Source organism: Pristiophorus japonicus, chromosome 2, assembly GCF_044704955.1.
Source record: "Pristiophorus japonicus isolate sPriJap1 chromosome 2, sPriJap1.hap1, whole genome shotgun sequence".
In the NCBI taxonomy this organism is placed as follows: Eukaryota; Metazoa; Chordata; class Chondrichthyes; family Pristiophoridae; genus Pristiophorus; species Pristiophorus japonicus.
In genome coordinates this window covers 47,266,887-47,287,463 of record NC_091978.1, presented here as the reverse complement: position 1 = coordinate 47,287,463, position 20,577 = coordinate 47,266,887, and the positions used below count along the sequence as shown (strand labels likewise).

Here is a 20,577-nt window from a genome sequence, read left to right as displayed (position 1 = left end):
CAGTCTATCTATACCCTGATTTACCCAGTCTGTCAATATCCTGATTTACCCAGTCTGTCTGGACACTGATTTACCCAGTCTGTCTGAACCCTGATTTACCTAGTCTGTCTATATCCTGATTTGCCCAGTCTGTCTTTTTCCTGATTTACCCAGTCTATCTATACCCTGATTTGCCCAGTCTGTCTATACAATGATTTACCCAGTCTCTCTATACCCTGATTTACCCAGTCTGTCTCGACCCTGATTTACCCAGTCTGTCTCGACCCTGATTTACCCAGTCTGTCTCGACCCTGATTTACCCAGTCTGTCTATACCGTGATTTACCCAGTCTGTCTGTACCCAGATTTACCCAGTCTATCTATACCCTGATTTACCCAGTCTATCTATACCCTGATTTACCCAGTCTATCTATATCCTGATTTACCCAGTCTGTCTGGACCCTGATTTACCCAGTCTGTCTGTACCCTGATTTGCCCAGTCTGTCTGTAGCCTGATTTACCCAGTCTGTCTGTACCCTGATTTACCCAGTCGGTCTGTACCCTGATTTACCCAGTCTGTCTATATCCCGATTTGCCCAGTCTGTCTATACAATGATTTACCCAGTCTGTCTCTACCCTGATTTACCCAGTCTGTCTATATCCCGATCTGCCCAGTCTGTCTATACGCTGATTTACCCAATATATCTGTATCCTGATTTACCCAGTATGTCTCGACCCTGATTTACCCAGTCTGTCTGGACGCTGATTTACCCAGTCTGTATGTACCCTGATTTACCCACTCTGTATGTACCCTGATGTACCCAGTCTGTTTGTTCCCTGATTTACCCAGTCTGTCTATACCCTGATTTACCCAGTCTGTCAATACCCTGATTTAACCGGTCTGTCTATATCCTGATTGGCCCAGTCTGTCTATACAATGATTTACCCAGTCTGTCTATACCCTGATTTACCCAGTCTGTCTCGACCATGATTTACCCAGTGTGTCTATATCCTGATTTACCCAGTCTGTCTATACCCTGATTTACCCAGTCTGTCTCGACCATGATTTACCCAGTGTGTCTATATCCTGATTTACCCAGTCTGTCTTTACCCTGATTTACCCAGTCTGTCTATACCCAGATTTACCCAGTCTATCTTTACCCTGATTTACCCAGTCTGTCTATATCCTGATTTACCCAGTCTGTCTGGACCCTGATTTACCCAGTCTGTCTGGACCCTGATTTACCTAGTCTGTCTATATCCTGATTTGCCCAGTCTGTCTTTTTCCTGATTTACCCAGTCTATCTATACCCTGATTTGCCCAGTCTGTCTATACAATGATTTACCCAGTCTCTCTATACCCTGATTTACCCAGTCTGTCTCGACCCTGATTTACCCAGTCTGTCTCGACCCTGATTTACCCAGTCTGTCTCGACCCTGATTTACCCAGTCTGTCTCTATCCTGATTTACCCAGTCTGTCTGTATCCAGATTTACCCAGTCTATCTCTACCCTGATTTACCCAGTCTATCTATATCCTGATTTACCCAGTCTGTCTGGACCCTGATTTACCCAGTCTGTCTGTACCCTGATTTGCCCAGTCTGTCTGTAGCCTGATTTACCCAGTCTGTCTGTACCCTGATTTACCCAGTCGGTCTGTACCCTGATTTACCCAGTCGGTCTGTACCCTGATTTACCCAGTCTGTCTATATCCCGATTTGCCCAGTCTGTCTATACAATGATTTACCCAGTCTGTCTCTACCCTGATTTACCCAGTCTGTCTAAACCCTGATTTACCCAGTCTGTCTATATCCTGATTTACCCAGTCTGTCTATACCCTGATTTACCCAGTATGTCTATATCCCGATTTACCCAGTCTGTCTCTACCCTGATTTACCCAGTCTGCCTATATCCTGATTTAACCTGTCTGTCTATATCCTGATTTGCCCTGTCTGTTTTTCCAATGATTTACCCTGTCTGTCTATAGCCTGATTTTCCCAGTCTGTCTATTCCCTGATTTAACCAGTCTGTCTGTGTCCTGATTTGCCCAGTCTGTCAAAACAATGATTTACCTTGTCTGTCTAGACCCTGATTTACCCAGTGTCTATATCCTGATTTTCCCAGTCTGTCTATACGCTGATTTACCCAATCTATCTCTACCCTGATTTACCCAGTCTGTCTCTACCCTGATTTACCCAGTCTGTCTATATCCTGATTTACCCAGTCTGTCTCTACCCTGATTTACCCAGTCTGTCTATACCCTGATTTAACCAGTCTGTCTATACCCTGATTTGCCCAGTCTGTCTATACAATGATTTACCCTGTCTGTCGATATCCTGATTTATCCAGTCTGTCTATATCCTGATTTACCCAGTCTGTCTATACCCTGATTTACCCAGTCTGTCTATACCCTGATTTACCCAGTCTGTCTGGACCCTGATTTACCCAGTCTGTCTATACCCTGACTTACCCAGTCTGTCTATACCCTGAGTTACCCAGTCTGTCGATACCCTGATTTGCCCAGTCTGTCGATACCCTGATTTACCCAGTCTGTCTATACCGTGATTTACCCAGACTGTTTTTACGCTGATTTACCCAATCTATCTGTACCCTGATTTACCCAGTCTGTCTATATCCTGATTTACCCAGTCTGTCTATACCCTGATTTACCCAGTCTGTCTGGACCCTGATTTACCCAGTCTGTCTGGACCCTGATTTGCCCAGTCTGTCTGTACCCTGATTTACCCAGTCTGTCTGTACCCTGATTTACCCAGTCGGTCTGTACCCTGATTTACCCAGTCGGTCTGTACCCTGATTTACCCAGTCTGTCTATATCCCAATTTGCCCAGTCTGTCTATACAATGATTTACCCAGTCTGTCTCTACCCTGATTTACCCAGTCTGTCTAAACCCTGATTTACCCAGTCTGTCTATATCCTGATTTACCCAGTCTGTCTATACCCTTATTTACCCAGTATGTCTATATCCCGATTTACCCAGTCTGTCTCTACCCTGATTTACCCAGTCTGTCTATACCCTGATTTAACCTGTCTGTCTATATCCTGATTTACCCAGTCTGTCTCTACCCTGATTTACCCAGTCTGTCTATACCCTGATTTGCCCAGTCTGTCTATACCCTGATTTGCCCAGTCTGTCGATACACTGATTTGCCCAGTCTGTCGATACCCTGATTTACCCAGTCTGTCTATACCGTGATTTACCCAGACTGTTTTTACGCTGATTTACCCAATCTATCTGTATCCTGATTTACCCAGTCTGTCTATACCCTGATTTACCCAGTCTGTCTGGACCCTGATTTACCCAGTCTGTCTGTACCCTGATTTGCCCAGTCTGTCTGTACCCTGATTTACCCAGTCTGTCTGTACCCTGATTTACCCAGTCGGTCTGTACCCTGATTTACCAAGTCGGTCTGTACCCTGATTTACCCAGTCTGTCTATATCCCGATTTGCCCAGTCTGTCTATACAATGATTTACCCAGTCTGTCTCTACCCTGATTTACCCAGTCTGTCTAAACCCTGATTTACCCAGTCTGTCTATATCCTGATTTACCCAGTCTGTCTATACCCTTATTTACCCAGTATGTCTATATCCCGATTTACCCAGTCTGTCTCTACCCTGATTTACCCAGTCTGTCTATACCCTGATTTAACCTGTCTGTCTATATCCTGATTTGCCCTGTCTGTCTTTCCAATGATTTAACCTGTCTGTCTATAGCCTGATTTTCCCAGTCTGTCTATACCCTGACTTACCCAGTCTGTCTATACCCTGACTTACCCAGTCTGTCTATACCCTGATTTGCCCAGTCTGTCTATACCCTGATTTGCCCAGTCTGTCGATACCCTGATTTGCCCAGTCTTTCTATACAATGATTTACCCAGTCTGTCTGTACCCCTGATTTAACCAGTTTGTCTATATCCTGATTTGCCCAGTCTTTCTATGCAATGATTTACCTTTTCTGTCTATATCCTGATTTACCCAGTCTGTCTTTATACTGATTTGCCCAGTCTGTCTATACCCTGATTAACCAGTCTGTCTATACAATGATTTACCCAGTCTGTTTATACCCTGATTTACCTAGTCTGTCTATACCCTGATTTACCCAGTCTGTCTGTACCCTGATTTACCCAATCTATCTATACCCTTTTTTACCCAGTCTGTCTATATCCTGATTTACCCAGTCTGTCTACATCCTGATTTACCCAGTCTGTCTATACCCTGATTTACCCAATCTATCTATACCCTTATTTACCCAGTCTGTCTATATCCTGATTTACCCAGTCTGTCTGGACCCTGATTTACCCAGTCTGTCTGTACCCTGATTTAACCGGTCTCTCTATATCCTGATTTGCCCAGTCTGTCTATACAATGATTTACCCAGTCTGTCTATACCCTGATTTACCCAGTCTGTCTCGACCATGATTTACCCAGTGTGTCTATATCCTGATTTATCCAGTCTGTCTTTACCCTGATTTACCCAGTCTGTCTATACCCTGATTTACCCAGTCTGTCTATACCCTCATTTACCCGGTCTGTCTGTACCCAGATTTACCGCATCTATCTATACCCTGATTTACCCAATATATCTGTACCCTGATTTACCCAGTCTATCTATATCATGATTTACCCAGTCTGTCTGGACCCTGATTTACCCAGTCTGTATGTACCCTGATGTACCCAGTCTGTTTATATCCTGATTTAACCGGTCTGTCTATATCCTGATTTGCCCAGTCTGTCTATACAATGATTTACCCTGTCAGTCTATATGCTGATTTACCCAGTCTGTCTATATCCTGATTTACCCAGTCTGTCTGTATCCTGATTTGCCCAGTCTGTCTATACAATGATTTACCCAGTCTCTCTGTACCCTGATTTACCCAGTCTGTCTCGACCCTGATTTACCCAGTCTGTCTCGACCCTGATTTACCCAGTCTGTCTCGACCCTGATTTACCCAGTCTGTCTATACCCTGATTTACCCAGTCTGTCTGTACCCAGATTTACCGAGTCTATCTATACCCTGATTTACCAAGTCTGTCTATATCCCGATTTACCCAGTCTGTCTGGACCCTGATTTACCCAGTCTGTCTGTACCCTGATTTACCTAGTCTGTCTATATCCTGATTTGCCCAGTGTGTCTTTTTCCTGATTTACCCAGTCTATCTATATCCTGATTTACCCAGTCTGTCTGTACCCAGATTTACCGAGTCTATCTATACCCTGATTTACCTAGTCTGTCTATATCCTGATTTACCCAGTCTGTCTGGACCCTGATTTACCCAGTCTGTCTGTACCCTGATTTACCTAGTCTGTCTATATCCTGATTTGCCCAGTCTGTCTTTTTCCTGATTTACCCAGTCTATCTATACCCTGATTTGCCCAGTCTGTCTATACAATGATTTACCCAGTCTCTCTATACCCTGATTTACCCAGTCTGTCTCGACCCTGATTTACCCTGTCTGTCTCGACCCTGATTTACCCAGTCTATCTATACCCTGATTTACCCAGCCTATCTATATCCTGATTTACCCAGTCTGTCTGGACCCTGATTTACCCAGTCTGTCTGTACCCTGATTTACCTAGTCGGTCTATATCCTGATTTGCCCAGTCTGTCTTTTTCCTGATTTACCCAGTCTATCTATACAATTAATTGCCCAGTCTGTCTATACAATGATTTAAACAGTCTCTCTATACCCTGATTTACCCAGTCTGTCTGGACCCTGATTTACCCAGTCTGTCTGTACCCTGATTTGCCCAGTCTGTCTGTAGCCTGATTTACCCAGTCTGTCTGTACCCTGATTTACCCAGTCGGTCTGTACCCTGATTTACCCAGTCGGTCTGTACCCTGATTTACCCAGTCTGTCTATATCCCGATTTGCCCAGTCTGTCTATACAATGATTTACCCAGTCTGTCTCTACCCTGATTTACCCAGTCTGTCTAAACCCTGATTTACCCAGTCTGTCTATATCCTGATTTACCCAGTCTGTCTATACCCTGATTTACCCAGTATGTCTATATCCCGATTTACCCAGTCTGTCTCTACCCTGATTTACCCAGTCTGCCTATATCCTGATTTAACCTGTCTGTCTATATCCTGATTTGCCCTGTCTGTTTTTCCAATGATTTACCCTGTCTGTTATAGCCTGATTTTCCCAGTCTGTCTATTCCCTGATTTAACCAGTCTGTCTGTGTCCTGATTTGCCCAGTCTGTCAAAACAATGATTTACCTTGTCTGTCTAGACCCTGATTTACCCAGTGTCTATATCCTGATTTTCCCAGTCTGTCTATACGCTGATTTACCCAATCTATCTCTACCCTGATTTACCCAGTCTGTCTCTACCCTGATTTACCCAGTCTGTCTATATCCTGATTTACCCAGTCTGTCTCTACCCTGATTTACCCAGTCTGTCTCTACCCTGATTTACCCAGTCTGTCTATACCCTGATTTAACCAGTCTGTCTATACCCTGATTTGCCCAGTCTGTCTATACAATGATTTACCCTGTCTGTCGATATCCTGATTTATCCAGTCTGTCTATATCCTGATTTACCCAGTCTGTCTATACCCTGATTTACCCAGTCTGTCTATACCCTGATTTACCCAGTCTGTCTGGACCCTGATTTACCCAGTCTGTCTATACCCTGATTTACCCATTCTGTCTATACCCTGACTTACCCAGTCTGTCTATACCCTGAGTTACCCAGTCTGTCGATACCCTGATTTGCCCAGTCTGTCGATACCCTGATTTACCCAGTCTGTCTATACCGTGATTTACCCAGACTGTTTTTACGCTGATTTACCCAATCTATCTGTACCCTGATTTACCCAGTCTGTCTATATCCTGATTTACCCAGTCTGTCTATACCCTGATTTACCCAGTCTGTCTGGACCCTGATTTACCCAGTCTGTCTGGACCCTGATTTGCCCAGTCTGTCTGTACCCTGATTTACCCAGTCTGTCTGTACCCTGATTTACCCAGTCGGTCTGTACCCTGATTTACCCAGTCGGTCTGTACCCTGATTTACCCAGTCTGTCTATATCCCAATTTGCCCAGTCTGTCTATACAATGATTTACCCAGTCTGTCTCTACCCTGATTTACCCAGTCTGTCTAAACCCTGATTTACCCAGTCTGTCTATATCCTGATTTACCCAGTCTGTCTATACCCTTATTTACCCAGTATGTCTATATCCCGATTTACCCAGTCTGTCTCTACCCTGATTTACCCAGTCTGTCTATACCCTGATTTAACCTGTCTGTCTATATCCTGATTTACCCAGTCTGTCTCTACCCTGATTTACCCAGTCTGTCTATACCCTGATTTGCCCAGTCTGTCTATACCCTGATTTGCCCAGTCTGTCGATACACTGATTTGCCCAGTCTGTCGATACCCTGATTTACCCAGTCTGTCTATACCGTGATTTACCCAGACTGTTTTTACGCTGATTTACCCAATCTATCTGTATCCTGATTTACCCAGTCTGTCTATACCCTGATTTACCCAGTCTGTCTGGACCCTGATTTACCCAGTCTGTCTGTACCCTGATTTGCCCAGTCTGTCTGTACCCTGATTTACCCAGTCTGTCTGTACCCTGATTTACCCAGTCGGTCTGTACCCTGATTTACCAAGTCGGTCTGTACCCTGATTTACCCAGTCTGTCTATATCCCGATTTGCCCAGTCTGTCTATACAATGATTTACCCAGTCTGTCTCTACCCTGATTTACCCAGTCTGTCTAAACCCTGATTTACCCAGTCTGTCTATATCCTGATTTACCCAGTCTGTCTATACCCTTATTTACCCAGTATGTCTATATCCCGATTTACCCAGTCTGTCTCTACCCTGATTTACCCAGTCTGTCTATACCCTGATTTAACCTGTCTGTCTATATCCTGATTTGCCCTGTCTGTCTTTCCAATGATTTAACCTGTCTGTCTATAGCCTGATTTTCCCAGTCTGTCTATACCCTGACTTACCCAGTCTGTCTATACCCTGACTTACCCAGTCTGTCTATACCCTGATTTGCCCAGTCTGTCTATACCCTGATTTGCCCAGTCTGTCGATACCCTGATTTGCCCAGTCTGTCGATACCCTGATTTACCCAGTCTGTCTGTACCCTGATTTAACCAGTCTGTCTATATCCTGATTTGCCCAGTCTTTCTATACAATAATTTACCCAGTCTGTCTGTACCCCTGATTTAACCAGTTTGTCTATATCCTGATTTGCCCAGTCTTTCTATGCAATGATTTACCTTTTCTGTCTATATCCTGATTTACCCAGTCTGTCTTTATACTGATTTGCCCAGTCTGTCTATACCCTGATTAACCAGTCTGTCTATACAATGATTTACCCAGTCTGTTTATACCCTGATTTACCTAGTCTGTCTATACCCTGATTTACCCAGTCTGTCTGTACCCTGATTTACCCAATCTATCTATACCCTTTTTTACCCAGTCTGTCTATATCCTGATTTACCCAGTCTGTCTGGACCCTGATTTACCCAGTCTGTCTACATCCTGATTTACCCAGTCTGTCTATACCCTGATTTACCCAATCTATCTATACCCTTATTTACCCAGTCTGTCTATATCCTGATTTACCCAGTCTGTCTGGACCCTGATTTACCCAGTCTGTCTGTACCCTGATTTAACCCGTCTGTCTATATCCTGATTTGCCCAGTCTGTCTATACAATGATTTACCCAGTCTGTGTATACCCTGATTTACCCAGTCTGTCTCGACCATGATTTACCCAGTGTGTCTATATCCTGATTTATCCAGTCTGTCTTTACCCTGATTTACCCAGTCTGTCTATACCCTGATTTACCCAGTCTGTCTATACCCTGATTTACCCGGTCTGTCTGTACCCAGATTTACCGCATCTATCTATACCCTGATTTACCCAATATATCTGTACCCTGATTTACCCAGTCTATCTATATCATGATTTACCCAGTCTGTCTGGACCCTGATTTACCCAGTCTGTATGTACCCTGATGTACCCAGTCTGTTTATATCCTGATTTAACCGGTCTGTCTATATCCTGATTTGCCCAGTCTGTCTATACAATGATTTACCCTGTCAGTCTATATGCTGATTTACCCAGTCTGTCTATATCCTGATTTACCCAGTCTGTCTGTATCCTGATTTGCCCAGTCTGTCTATACAATGATTTACCCAGTCTCTCTGTACCCTGATTTACCCAGTCTGTCTCGACCCTGATTTACCCAGTCTGTCTCGACCCTGATTTACCCAGTCTGTCTCGACCCTGATTTACCCAGTCTGTCTATACCCTGATTTACCCAGTCTGTCTGTACCCAGATTTACCGAGTCTATCTATACCCTGATTTACCAAGTCTGTCTATATCCTGATTTACCCAGTCTGTCTGGACCCTGATTTACCCAGTCTGTCTGTACCCTGATTTACCTAGTCTGTCTATATCCTGATTTGCCCAGTGTGTCTTTTTCCTGATTTACCCAGTCTATCTATATCCTGATTTACCCAGTCTGTCTGTACCCAGATTTACCGAGTCTATCTATACCCTGATTTACCTAGTCTGTCTATATCCTGATTTACCCAGTCTGTCTGGACCCTGATTTACCCAGTCTGTCTGTACCCTGATTTACCTAGTCTGTCTATATCCTGATTTGCCCAGTCTGTCTATACAATGATTTACCCAGTCTCTCTATACCCTGATTTACCCAGTCTGTCTCGACCCTGATTTACCCTGTCTGTCTCGACCCTGATTTACCCAGTCTATCTATACCCTGATTTACCCAGCCTATCTATATCCTTATTTACCCAGTCTGTCTGGACCCTGATTTACCCAGTCTGTCTGTACCCTGATTTACCTAGTCTGTCTATATCCTGATTTGCCCAGTCTGTCTTTTTCCTGATTTACCCAGTCTATCTATACAATGAATTGCCCAGTCTGTCTATACAATGATTTAAACAGTCTCTCTATACCCTGATTTACCCAGTCTGTCTCGACCCTGATTTACCCAGTCTGTCTCGACCCTGATTTACCCAGTCTGTCTCGACCCTGATTTACCCAGTCTGTCTGTACCCAGATTTACCCAGTCTATCTATACCCTGATTTACCCAGTCTGTCTATATCCTGATTTACCCAGTCTGTCTGGACCCTGATTTACCCAGTCTGTCTGTACCCTGATTTACCTAGTCTGTCTATATCCTGATTTGCCCAGTCTGTCTTTTTCCTGATTTACCCAGTCTGTCTATACCCTCATTTACCCAGTCTTCGTGATTATACCCTGATTTCCCCAGTCTGTCTATACCCTGTTTTACCCAGTCTGTCTCTACCCTGATTTACCCAGTCTGTCTCTACCCTGATTTACCCAGTCTTTCTATACCCAGATTTGCCCAGTCTTTCTATACCCTGATTTACCCAGTCTGTCTATACCCTGATTTACCCAGTCTTTCTATACCCTGATTTACCCAGTCTTTCTATACCATGATTTACCCAGTCTGTCTATACCATGATTTACCCAGTCTCAATGATTATACCCTGATTTACCCAGTCTAAATGTACAAACATCAATGTCTGTCTGTATTCCCCATATCCAGGCAGATGAGTTTATCATTGAGTCAGTAAATCTGAAGAAAGTGATGCGGGTGAGAATCGGACACGATGGACGAGGTGGGAGTTGCGGCTGGTACCTTGACAAGGTGATTGTGAAAGAGGAAGGAGCTCCAGAATCCCAGGCTGTGGAATTCCCATGTGACAGGTTATTATTTTTAACTGCGAATCGATCTATGTTAAGGGAGAACATTACTGTGTATGGGTCTATGTATGCACGTTTGTGCATACGTGTGTGTTTCTGTATGGTGTGGGGGTGGCAGTGTGGCAAGAGCCAGAAGGTTTAGCAAAAGGTGGAATGAAATAAAAAACACAGTGTATTGTTTATTTGTCACTAGGTGGCTGGATAAAGCGGAAGATGATGGTCAAATTGTTCGAGAACTAGTTCCTTTAGGAGATGCACGGATGCTTAAAAGTAAGTAAGGATTTTGTCTGAACCATGTAAATTTGAGTCAACCAAATGTCTTTCTATTTAAAGGGGCTTGGTCACTTCAACAGGGAGTTTGCATTTAAAGGAGCGTTTCTTTTTTAAAGGATCGTGCCACCTCTGGGGAATTTTCATTTTAAAATTTATTCATTCACGGGATGTGGGCATCGCCGGCAATTATCACCCATCCCTAATTGTCCTCAAGAAGGTGGTGGTGAGCCACCTTCTTGGTCCGCAGCAGTCCGTGTGTTGAAGGTACTCCCATCGTGCTGACTTTTTCGTCGTGGTTTGGTGCAACTAAATGGCTTGCTGGGCCATTGCTGTGGGTCTGGAGTCACATAGAGGCCAGATTGGGTAAGGACAGCCGATTTCAATTTCATTCCCTAAACCAGTTTGGTTTTTCCAATAATCCAGTCGTTTCTGGATTTCTAGTCCAGTAACATAACCACTGTGCTACCGTACCCCTAAAGGGGTGTGCCCACAGTGAAGAATATCTATTTAAGGGGGAAGTGTCATTTCATTGGGAAATTTGTATTCAGAGGCTGTCCAGGTTGTCATAGAATCCGAGCTTGTGCAGCATGGATGTTGTCAAAGTCCAGAGATTCTATTCCGAAAACACAACGACCATGTTATGTTGGAGTGTGTGACACATTTGAGGCATAATAGGCTCTTCTCCTCTCTGCTCCTTCTGTTTTTCTAATCACATTCCATGTAATGCCATCACAAGGCCTTGGTGTAGCCTGAGTCCACTCACTCTGCACAACTGCATGTTTCCAGAGCCAGGAAAGTGAGTGTAAATTACACCATGGGGCCGATTTTCAACACTGGCCAGCTGCCTGTTACCCAGCTGATGACTGGGCAGGCAGCAATTGAACATGAGGGGGTGGGGCGATTAATGCCCAAGGCCCGCCTGATGCAATTTTCAAATCGACCAATAAATGGGCGAGCAGCCCACCCATCTGAAACAAGTTAGAGATTGCTTAAATATGCAAATCAGAGTCCTACAACAACAACTTGCATTTATATAGTGCCTTTAATGTAGTAAAACATTCTTCACAGGAGCTCGTATCCGACAAAATGTGACACTGAGCTACATAAGGCGATATTAGGACATGTGACCAAAGAAGTAGGTTTTAAGGAGCAACTTAAAGGAAGAGAGAGAGAGAGGTAGAGAGCCGGAGAGGTTTGGGGAGGGAATTCTAGAGCTTAGGGCCTAACCAGCTGAAAGCTCAGCTGCCAATGGTGGAGTGGTGAAAATCAGGGATGTGCAAGAGGCCAGAATTGGTGAAACACAGATATCTTGGAGGATTGAAGGGCTGGAGGAAGTTACATAGATAAACCATGGAGACTTAGGCCATGGAGGGATTTGAAAACAAGGATGAGAATTTAAAAATCAAGGCATAGCCAGACCGAGAGCCAATTTAGGTTCTGGAAATGGAAGTCGATGGTCTTGGTGATCGAGAGGATATGCAGTCGGGAGCTCGGCAAAGGGTCAAATAGGACGCTAATGTTGTGAACAGTCTGGTTCAGCCTCAGAATGTGGCCAGGGCTTGGGAACAGAGTATGTGGTGGGGGACCGAAGACAATGGCTTTCGTCTTCCCAATATTTAATTATGCTCGTTGTAGATAGATTGAGTAGACTGGGTCTTTACACGTTGGAGTTCAGAAGGATGAGGGGTGATCTTATAGAAACATTTAAAATAATGAAAGGGATAGACAAGGTAGAGGCAGAGAGGTTGTTTCCACTGGTAGGGGAGACTAGAACTAGGGGGCACAGCCTCAAAATACAGGGGAGCCAATTTAAAACCGAGTTGAGAAGGAATTTCTTCTCCCAGAGGGTTGTGAATCTGTGGAATTCTCTGCCCAAGGAAGCAGTTGAGGCTAGCTCATTAAATTATTCAAATCACAGATAGATAGATTTTTAACCAATAAGGGAATTAAGGGTTACGGGGAGCGGGCGGGTAAGTGGAGCTGAGTCCACGGCCAGATCAGCCATGATCTTGTTGAATGGCGGAGCAGGCTCGAGGGGCTAAATGGCCTACTCCTGTTCCTAATTCTTATGTTCTTATGTCCAACTGCATTTTTCAGGTACAAATGCACGGAATGTGAGCCATGCACACTTTGTCCAGTTTACCAAGCGTTGAGCGACCTAACCGGCTGTCCTTAAAGCACTTTGGGACATCCTGAGATCATGAAAGGCGCTATATAAATGCAAGTCTTTCTTTATCTCTCTGTTAAACCTATGAAGCTGTGCAGTGATCTTTTGTTCATTTTTCTTTCTCGGATGGTATTTTCAGATATCAGCTACCATGTCATGGTGAAGACAGGAAGCGTGCCAGGAGCCAGTAGTGATTCAAAAGTTTTCATCAAAATGTACGGCGAGAAGGGAGACACCAGCAAGCAGTCCCTCGTCATCTCTGACAACGACCTGGGAAATTACTTTGAACAAGGCCGGGTGGACGTTTTCATCATCGACACAATGGATATCGGAACAGTAAGTACATGTTGGTGCCGTGTGCGGAATGGGTCTCGAGGCCATTTTCTAACTTGCTGATTAACTGCATTCCAGCTCGGAATTTATCCAGTGACCGACAGCATGGGGACAAAAGCTGCGGTCAGAGGCTTCTCACGGACGCAAGCCCTGACCACCGAATACAATCCGCACCTACCGTGTCCCTGTGCACACGGAGAATTCCACTTCAAACCGGCAGAGTCCTGGGCAGCGCATGACATCATCGCTGCGCGCGCAAAGCCCATTGCTTACTTCGGAAAATTGCCCCGCCCACAAGGCCTGTCGAATCAGTTAGTTTGAATAGGCCATGCACCCGATTTTTTAACTCCACCGTCTCGTACACAGCTGCCATTACTATGAATGGGAATACCCCCAAAAACAAAGAAAACAATTTACATAAATAAAAAATACACTTCACTTATTTAAAATTAATAGAAATTGAATTAACTTAAATGCTTTAGAAAAAAACATTTTTTTTTTAATATGTTTTAATACTGTTAACAAGAAACTTACTTTAATGGACAGGGTTTTTAATATAAAAATTAGTCATAACATTTATTTTTATATCTTTCAAAACTCTTACACTGGTAAAAGCAGGCCGTATGAGTTTTAAGGACATTCGCTGGGTAAATAGCCCAACTCTCCGCCCGCGGAGGCCCTTTACTTTCGTATTCGTACAATCTGTCAAAAGAAATCGTACGCACCCGGAGAGGCTGCAATTTATAGCCCATTATGTCCAAAATCTCTATCCTCTCTCGGCGGAATACACATTCAATTATACAAAATTAATTTATAAATTACTGTTGGCCATTTTAGTGAATGAACACAATGAATTGTATAAGATTTTGTGGTTTGCTATTTTAATGCAACCATTAACCCATTTATTTTAAAGGGGCTAATATGGGAATGGTAGTATAGTGGTTATGTTACTGGACTAGTAATCCAGAGGCCTGGAGTAATAATCTGGGAGACATGAGTTCAAATCTCACCAAGGCAGCTGGGGAATTTAAATTCAGTTAATTAAATAAACCTGGACTATAAAAGCTAGTGTCAGTACTCTCTCTCTCAGGCAGTTCCCAGGATTGGAGGATGACTTGCTTCCACACTAATAATGAGTTCTCAGGTGACTGATGAGTCCAATGCAGGACCTGTAGTCTCTGTCACAGGTGGGCCAGACGGTGGTTGGAAGGACGGCTGGGTGGGGTGTTTGGGTTGTCGTGCGCTGTTTGCGCTTGGCTTCCGCTTGCTCCCGGCGAAGAAACTCGAGGTGTTCGGCACCTTCCCCGGATGCTTCTCCTCGACTTTGAGCGGTCTTGGTCCAGGGATTCCCAGGTGTCGGTGGGGATGTCAACAAGGGCAGACCTTGATGATGAAGTCCAACACTGTCTTCAGTGTGCCAGTGCAGCTTTCACCTTCGGTCACTTGAAGAAGAGTGTGTTTGAAGACCAGGACCTCAAACCCGGCACCAAGCTCATGGTCTACAGAACAGTGGTGATACCCACTCTCCTATATGCTTCAGAGACATGGACTATGTACAGCAGGCACCTCAAAGCACTGGAGAGGTACCACCAATGCTGCCTCCGCAAGATCCTGCAAATCCATTGGCAGGATAGACGTACCAATATCAGTGTTCTCGTTCAGGCCAACATCCCCAGCAACGAAGCATTGACCACACTCGATCAGCTCCGATGAATGGGCCACATCGTCCAAATACAAACCTAGAAACATAGAAAATAGGTGCAATAGTAGGCCATTCGGCCCTTCGAGCCTGCACCACCATTCAATATGATCATGGCTGATCATTCCCTCAGTACCCCTTTCCCATTTTCTCTCCATACCCCTTGATTCCTTTAGCCGTAAGGGCCACATCTAACTCCCTCTTGAATATATCCAATGAACTGGCATCAACAACTCTCTGCGGCAGGGAATTCCGCAGCTTAACAACTCTGAGTGAAGAAGTTTCTCCTCATCTCAGTCCTAAATGGCCTACCCCTTATCCTAAGACTATATCCCCTGGTTCTGGACTTCCCCAACATCGGGAACATTCTTCCCGCATCTAACCTGTCCCGTCCCGTCAGGATCTTGTACATTTCTATGAGATCCCCTCTCATCCTTCTAAACTCCAGTGTATAAAGGCCCAGTTGATCCAGTCACTCCTCATATGTCCGTCCAGCCATCCCGAGAATCAGTCTGGTGAACCTTCGCTGCACTCCCTCAATAGCAAGAACGTCCTTCCTCAGATTAGGAGACCAAAACTGAACACAATATTCCAGGTGAGGCTTCACCAAGGCCCTGTACAATTGCAGTAAGACCTCTCTGCTCCTATACTCAAATCCTCTCGCTATGAAGGCCAACATACCATTTGCCTTCTTCAACGCCTGCTGTACCTGCATTCCAACTTTCAATGACTGATGAACCATGACACCCAGGTCTCGTTGCACCTCCCCTTTCCCTAATCTGCCGCCATTCAAATAATATTCTGCCTTCGTGTTTTTGCCACCAAAGTGGATAACCTCACATTTATCCACATTATATTGCATCTGCCATGCAGTTGCCCACTCACCTAATCTGTCCAAATCACGCTGCAGCCTCTTAGCATCCTCCTCACAGCTCACACTGACACCCAGTTTAGTGTCATCTGCAAACTTGGAAATATTGCACTCAATTCCTTCATCCAAATCATTAATATATATTGTAAAGAGCTGGGGTGCCAGCACTGAGCCCTGCAGCACCCCACTAGTCACTGCCTGCCATTCCGAAAAGGACCCGTTTATCCCGACTCTGTGCTTCCTGCCTGCCAACCAATTCTCTATCCACGCTAGTACATTACCCCCAATACCATGTGCCTTGATCTTGTACACCAATCTCTTATGTGGGACCTTGTCAAAGGCCTTTTGAAAGTCCAAATACACCACATCCACTGGTTCTCCCTTGTCTACTCTACTAGTTACATCCTCACAACATTCTAGAAGATTGGTCAAGCATGATTTCCCTTTCATAAATCCATGTTGACTTGGACCGATCCTGTCACCGCTTTCCAAATGCGCTGCTATTTCATCCTTAATAATAGATTCCAACATTTTCCCCACTACTGATGTCAGGCTAACCAGTCTATAATTACCCGTTTTCTCTCTCCCTCCTTTTTTAAAAAGTGGTGTTACATTAGCTACCCTCCAGCCCATAGGAACTGATCCAGAGTCGATAAACTGTTGGAAAATGATCACCAATGCATCCACTATTTCTAGGGCCACCTCCTTAAGTACTCTGGGATGCAGACAATCAGGGCCCGGGGATTTATCGGCCTTCAATCCCATCAATTTCCCCAACACAATTTCCCGCCTAATAAGGATATCCTTCAGTTCCTCATTCTCACTAGACCCTCGGTCCCCTAGTACATCCAGAAGGTCATTTGTGTCTTCCTTCGTGAAGACAGAACCAAAGTATTTGTTCAATTGGTCTGCCATTTCTTTGTTCCCCATTATTAATTCACCCGAGTCCAACTGCAAGGGACCCACGTTTGTTTTCACTAATCTTTTTCACTTCACATATCTATAGAAGCTTTTGCAGTCAGTTTTTATGTTCCCGGCAAGCTTCCTCTCGTACTCTATTTTTCCCCCTCCTAATTAAACCCTTTGTCCTCCTCTACTGAATTCTAAATTTCTCCCAGTCCTCAGGTTTGCTACTATTTCTGGCCAATTTATATGCCTCTTCCTTAGATCTAACAGTATCCTTAATTTCCCTTGTTAGCCACGGTTGAGCCACCTTCCCTGTTTTATTTTTGCTCCAGACAGGGATGTACAACTGTTGAAGTTCTTCCATGTGATCTATAAATGTTTGCCATTGCCTATCCACCGTCAACCCTTTAAGTATCATTTGCCAGTCTATTCTAGCCAATTCATGCCTCATGCCATCGAAGTTATCTTTCCTTAACTTAAGGACCCAAGTTTCTGAATTAACTGTGTCACTCTCAATCTTAATAAAGAATTCTACCATATTATGGTCACTCTTCCCCAAAGGGCCTCGCACAACAAGATTGCTAATTAGTCCCTTCTCATTGCACATCACCCAGTCTAGGATGGCCAGCTCTCTAGTCGGTTCCTTGACATATTGGTCAAGAAAACCATAGAAACATAGAAACATAGAAAATAGGTGCAGGAGCAGGCCATTCAGCCCTTCTAGCCTGCACCGCCATTCAATGAGTTCATGGCTGAACATGAAACTTCAGTACCCCCTTCCTGCTTTCTCGCCATAACCCTTGATCCCCCGAGTAGTAAGGACTTCATCTAACTCCCTTTTGAATATATTTAGTGAATTGGCCTCAACTACTTTCTGTGGTAGAGAATTCCACAGGTTCACCACTCTCTGGGTGAAGAAGTTTCTCCTCATCTCGGTCCTAAATGGCTTACCCCTTATCCTCAGACTGTGACCCCTGGTTCTGGACTTCCCCAACATTGGGAACATTCTTTCTGCATCTAACCTGTCTAAACCCGTCAGAATTTTAAACGTTTCTATGAGGTCCCCTCTCATTCTTCTGAACTCCAGTGAATACAAGCCCAATTGATCCAATCTTTCTTGATAGGTCAGTCCCGCCATCCCGGGAATCAGTCTGGTGAACCTTCGCTGCACTCCCTCAATAGCAAGAATGTCCTTCCTCAAGTTAGGAGACCAAAACTGTACACAATACTCCAGGTGTGGCCTCACCAAGGCCCTGTACAACTGTAGCAACACCTCCCTGCCCCTGTATTCAAATCCCCTCGCTATGAAGGCCAACATGCCATTTGCTTTCTTAACCGCCTGCTGTACCTGCATGCCAACCTTCAATGACTGATGTACCATGACACCCAGGTCTCGTTGCACCTTCCCTTTTCCTAATCTGTCACCATTCAGATAATAGTCTGTCTCTCTGTTTTTACCACCAAAGTGGATAACCTCACATTTATCCACATTATACTTCATCTGCCATGCATTTGCCCACTCACCTAACCTATCCAAGTCACTCTGCAGCCTAATAGCATCCTCCTCGCAGCTCACACTGCCACCCAACTTAGTATCATCCGCAAATTTGGAGATACTGCATTTAATCCCCTCGTCTAAATCATTAATGTACAATGTAAACAGCTGAGGCCCCAGCACAGAACCTTGCGGCACTCCACTAGTCACTGCCTGCCATTCTGAAAAGTACCCGTTTACTCCTACTCTTTGCTTCCTGTCTGACAACCAGTTCTCAATCCACGTCAGCACACTACCCCCAATCCCATGTGCTTTAACTTTGCACATTAATCTCTTGTGTGGGACCTTGTCGAAAGCCTTCTGAAAGTCCAAATATACCACATCAACTGGTTCTCCTTTGTCCACTTTACTGGAAACATCCTCAAAAAATTCCAGAAGATTTGTCAAGCATGATTTCCCTTTCACAAATCCATGCTGACTTGGACCTATCATGTCACCATTTTCCAGATGCACTGCTATGACATCCTTAATAATTGATTCCATCATTTTACCCACTACTGAGGTCAGGCTGACCGGTCTATAATTTCCTGTTTTCTCTCTCCCTCCTTTTTTAACCATCCCTAATACACTTCAGGAAATCCTCCTCCACCGCATTGCTACCAGTTTGGTTAACCCAATCTATATGTAAATTAAAGTCGCCCATGATAACTGCTGTACCATTATTGCACACATCCCTTATTTCTTGTTTCATACTTTCCCCAACCTCATTACTACTGTTTGGTGGCCTGTACACAACTCCCACCAACGTTTTCTGCCCTTTGGTATTCCGCAGCTCCACCCATACCGATTCCACGTCATCTGAGCCAATGTCCTTCCTTACTAATGCATTAATTTCTTCTTTGACCAGCAACGCTACTCCGCCTCCTTTTCCTCTCTGTCTATCCTTCCTAAATGCTGAATACCCTTGGATGTTGAGTTCCCAGCCTTGGGCGCCCTGGAGCCATGTCTCTGTGATGCCAATTACATCGTATCCATGAACTGCTATCTGCGCAGTTAATTCGTCCACTTTATTCCGAATACTCCTCGCATTGAGGCACAGAGCCTTCAGGCTTGTCTTTTTAACACACTTTGCCCCTTTAGAATTTTGCTGTAATGTGGCCCTTTTTGTTTTTTGTTTTTTGTTTTGGGATTCTCTGCCATCCACTTTTACTATTCTCCTTTCTATCTTTTGCCTCTGTCTCCCTTTTATTTCCCTCTGCCTCCCTGCATAGGTTCCCATCCCTCTGCCATATTAACTCCTCCCCAACAGCACTAGCAAACACTCTCCCTAGGACATGCCCGATACAAGACTCGCAAAGCAAGCGTTCTACTTGAAGCTCCGACATGGCAAAAGAGCTCCAGGTGGGCAGAGGAAATGCTTCAAGGACACCCTCAAAGCCTCCTTGAAAAATTGTTAGCAATGGTAACCATGAAACTACCATTGTTGTAAAAACCCATTTGGTTTACTAATGTTGTTTAGGGAAGGAAATTTACCATACTTACCTGGTCTGACCTACATGTGACTCCTGACCCACAGCAATGTGGTTGGCCCTGAAATGGCCTAGCAAGCAACTCAGTTGTACCAAAACCTCTACAACAAAGTCACCGTGTGAGTATGCTCACCACATGGACTGCAGTGGTTCAAGAAGGCGGCTCACCACTACCTCGTCAAGAGCAATTAGGGATGGGCAATAAATGCGGCCTGCCGGTGACGCCCACATCCCAGGAACGAATAAAAAAAAAGAACAGACGACTGTCATACCAGTGCATTAAGCATTTCATCGGCAATATGGCCAACAGGAATTTCTAGCCTGTCGTCTTAAACACTACACCACTCCTTTCCTTGAAAAGTTAAAAGGTTAACAATAACAAAATTTTACTTTCAAATGTCCTTCCTTATCTACTATTTCACGGATAGCAATGAACTTTGAGGTTATAAACAAAATAGATAGAATAATTTTGTATATTTATATTTTTAACTTTAAACTCTCAGGAGGTCATTTTAATTTTTGCCGGTGTTATAAAACGAGCAATATCGGATCAGCAATGGAAAGGAAAA

At 44.3% G+C, this 20,577-nt stretch overlaps 1 protein-coding gene across 1 annotated transcript in view; it reads left to right on the top strand.

The window, feature by feature from the left end:
- The window catches only part of loxhd1a (lipoxygenase homology PLAT domains 1a), a 279,592-nt gene that overhangs the window by 86,242 nt on the left and 172,773 nt on the right, over positions 1-20,577 (top strand). Inside the window, exons 14-16 of the mRNA XM_070859753.1 lie at positions 10,578-10,738; positions 10,929-11,005; positions 13,315-13,511. Coding sequence (XP_070715854.1) covers positions 10,578-10,738; positions 10,929-11,005; positions 13,315-13,511 — 435 coding nt within the window. The remainder of the gene's footprint in view (positions 1-10,577; positions 10,739-10,928; positions 11,006-13,314; positions 13,512-20,577) is intronic.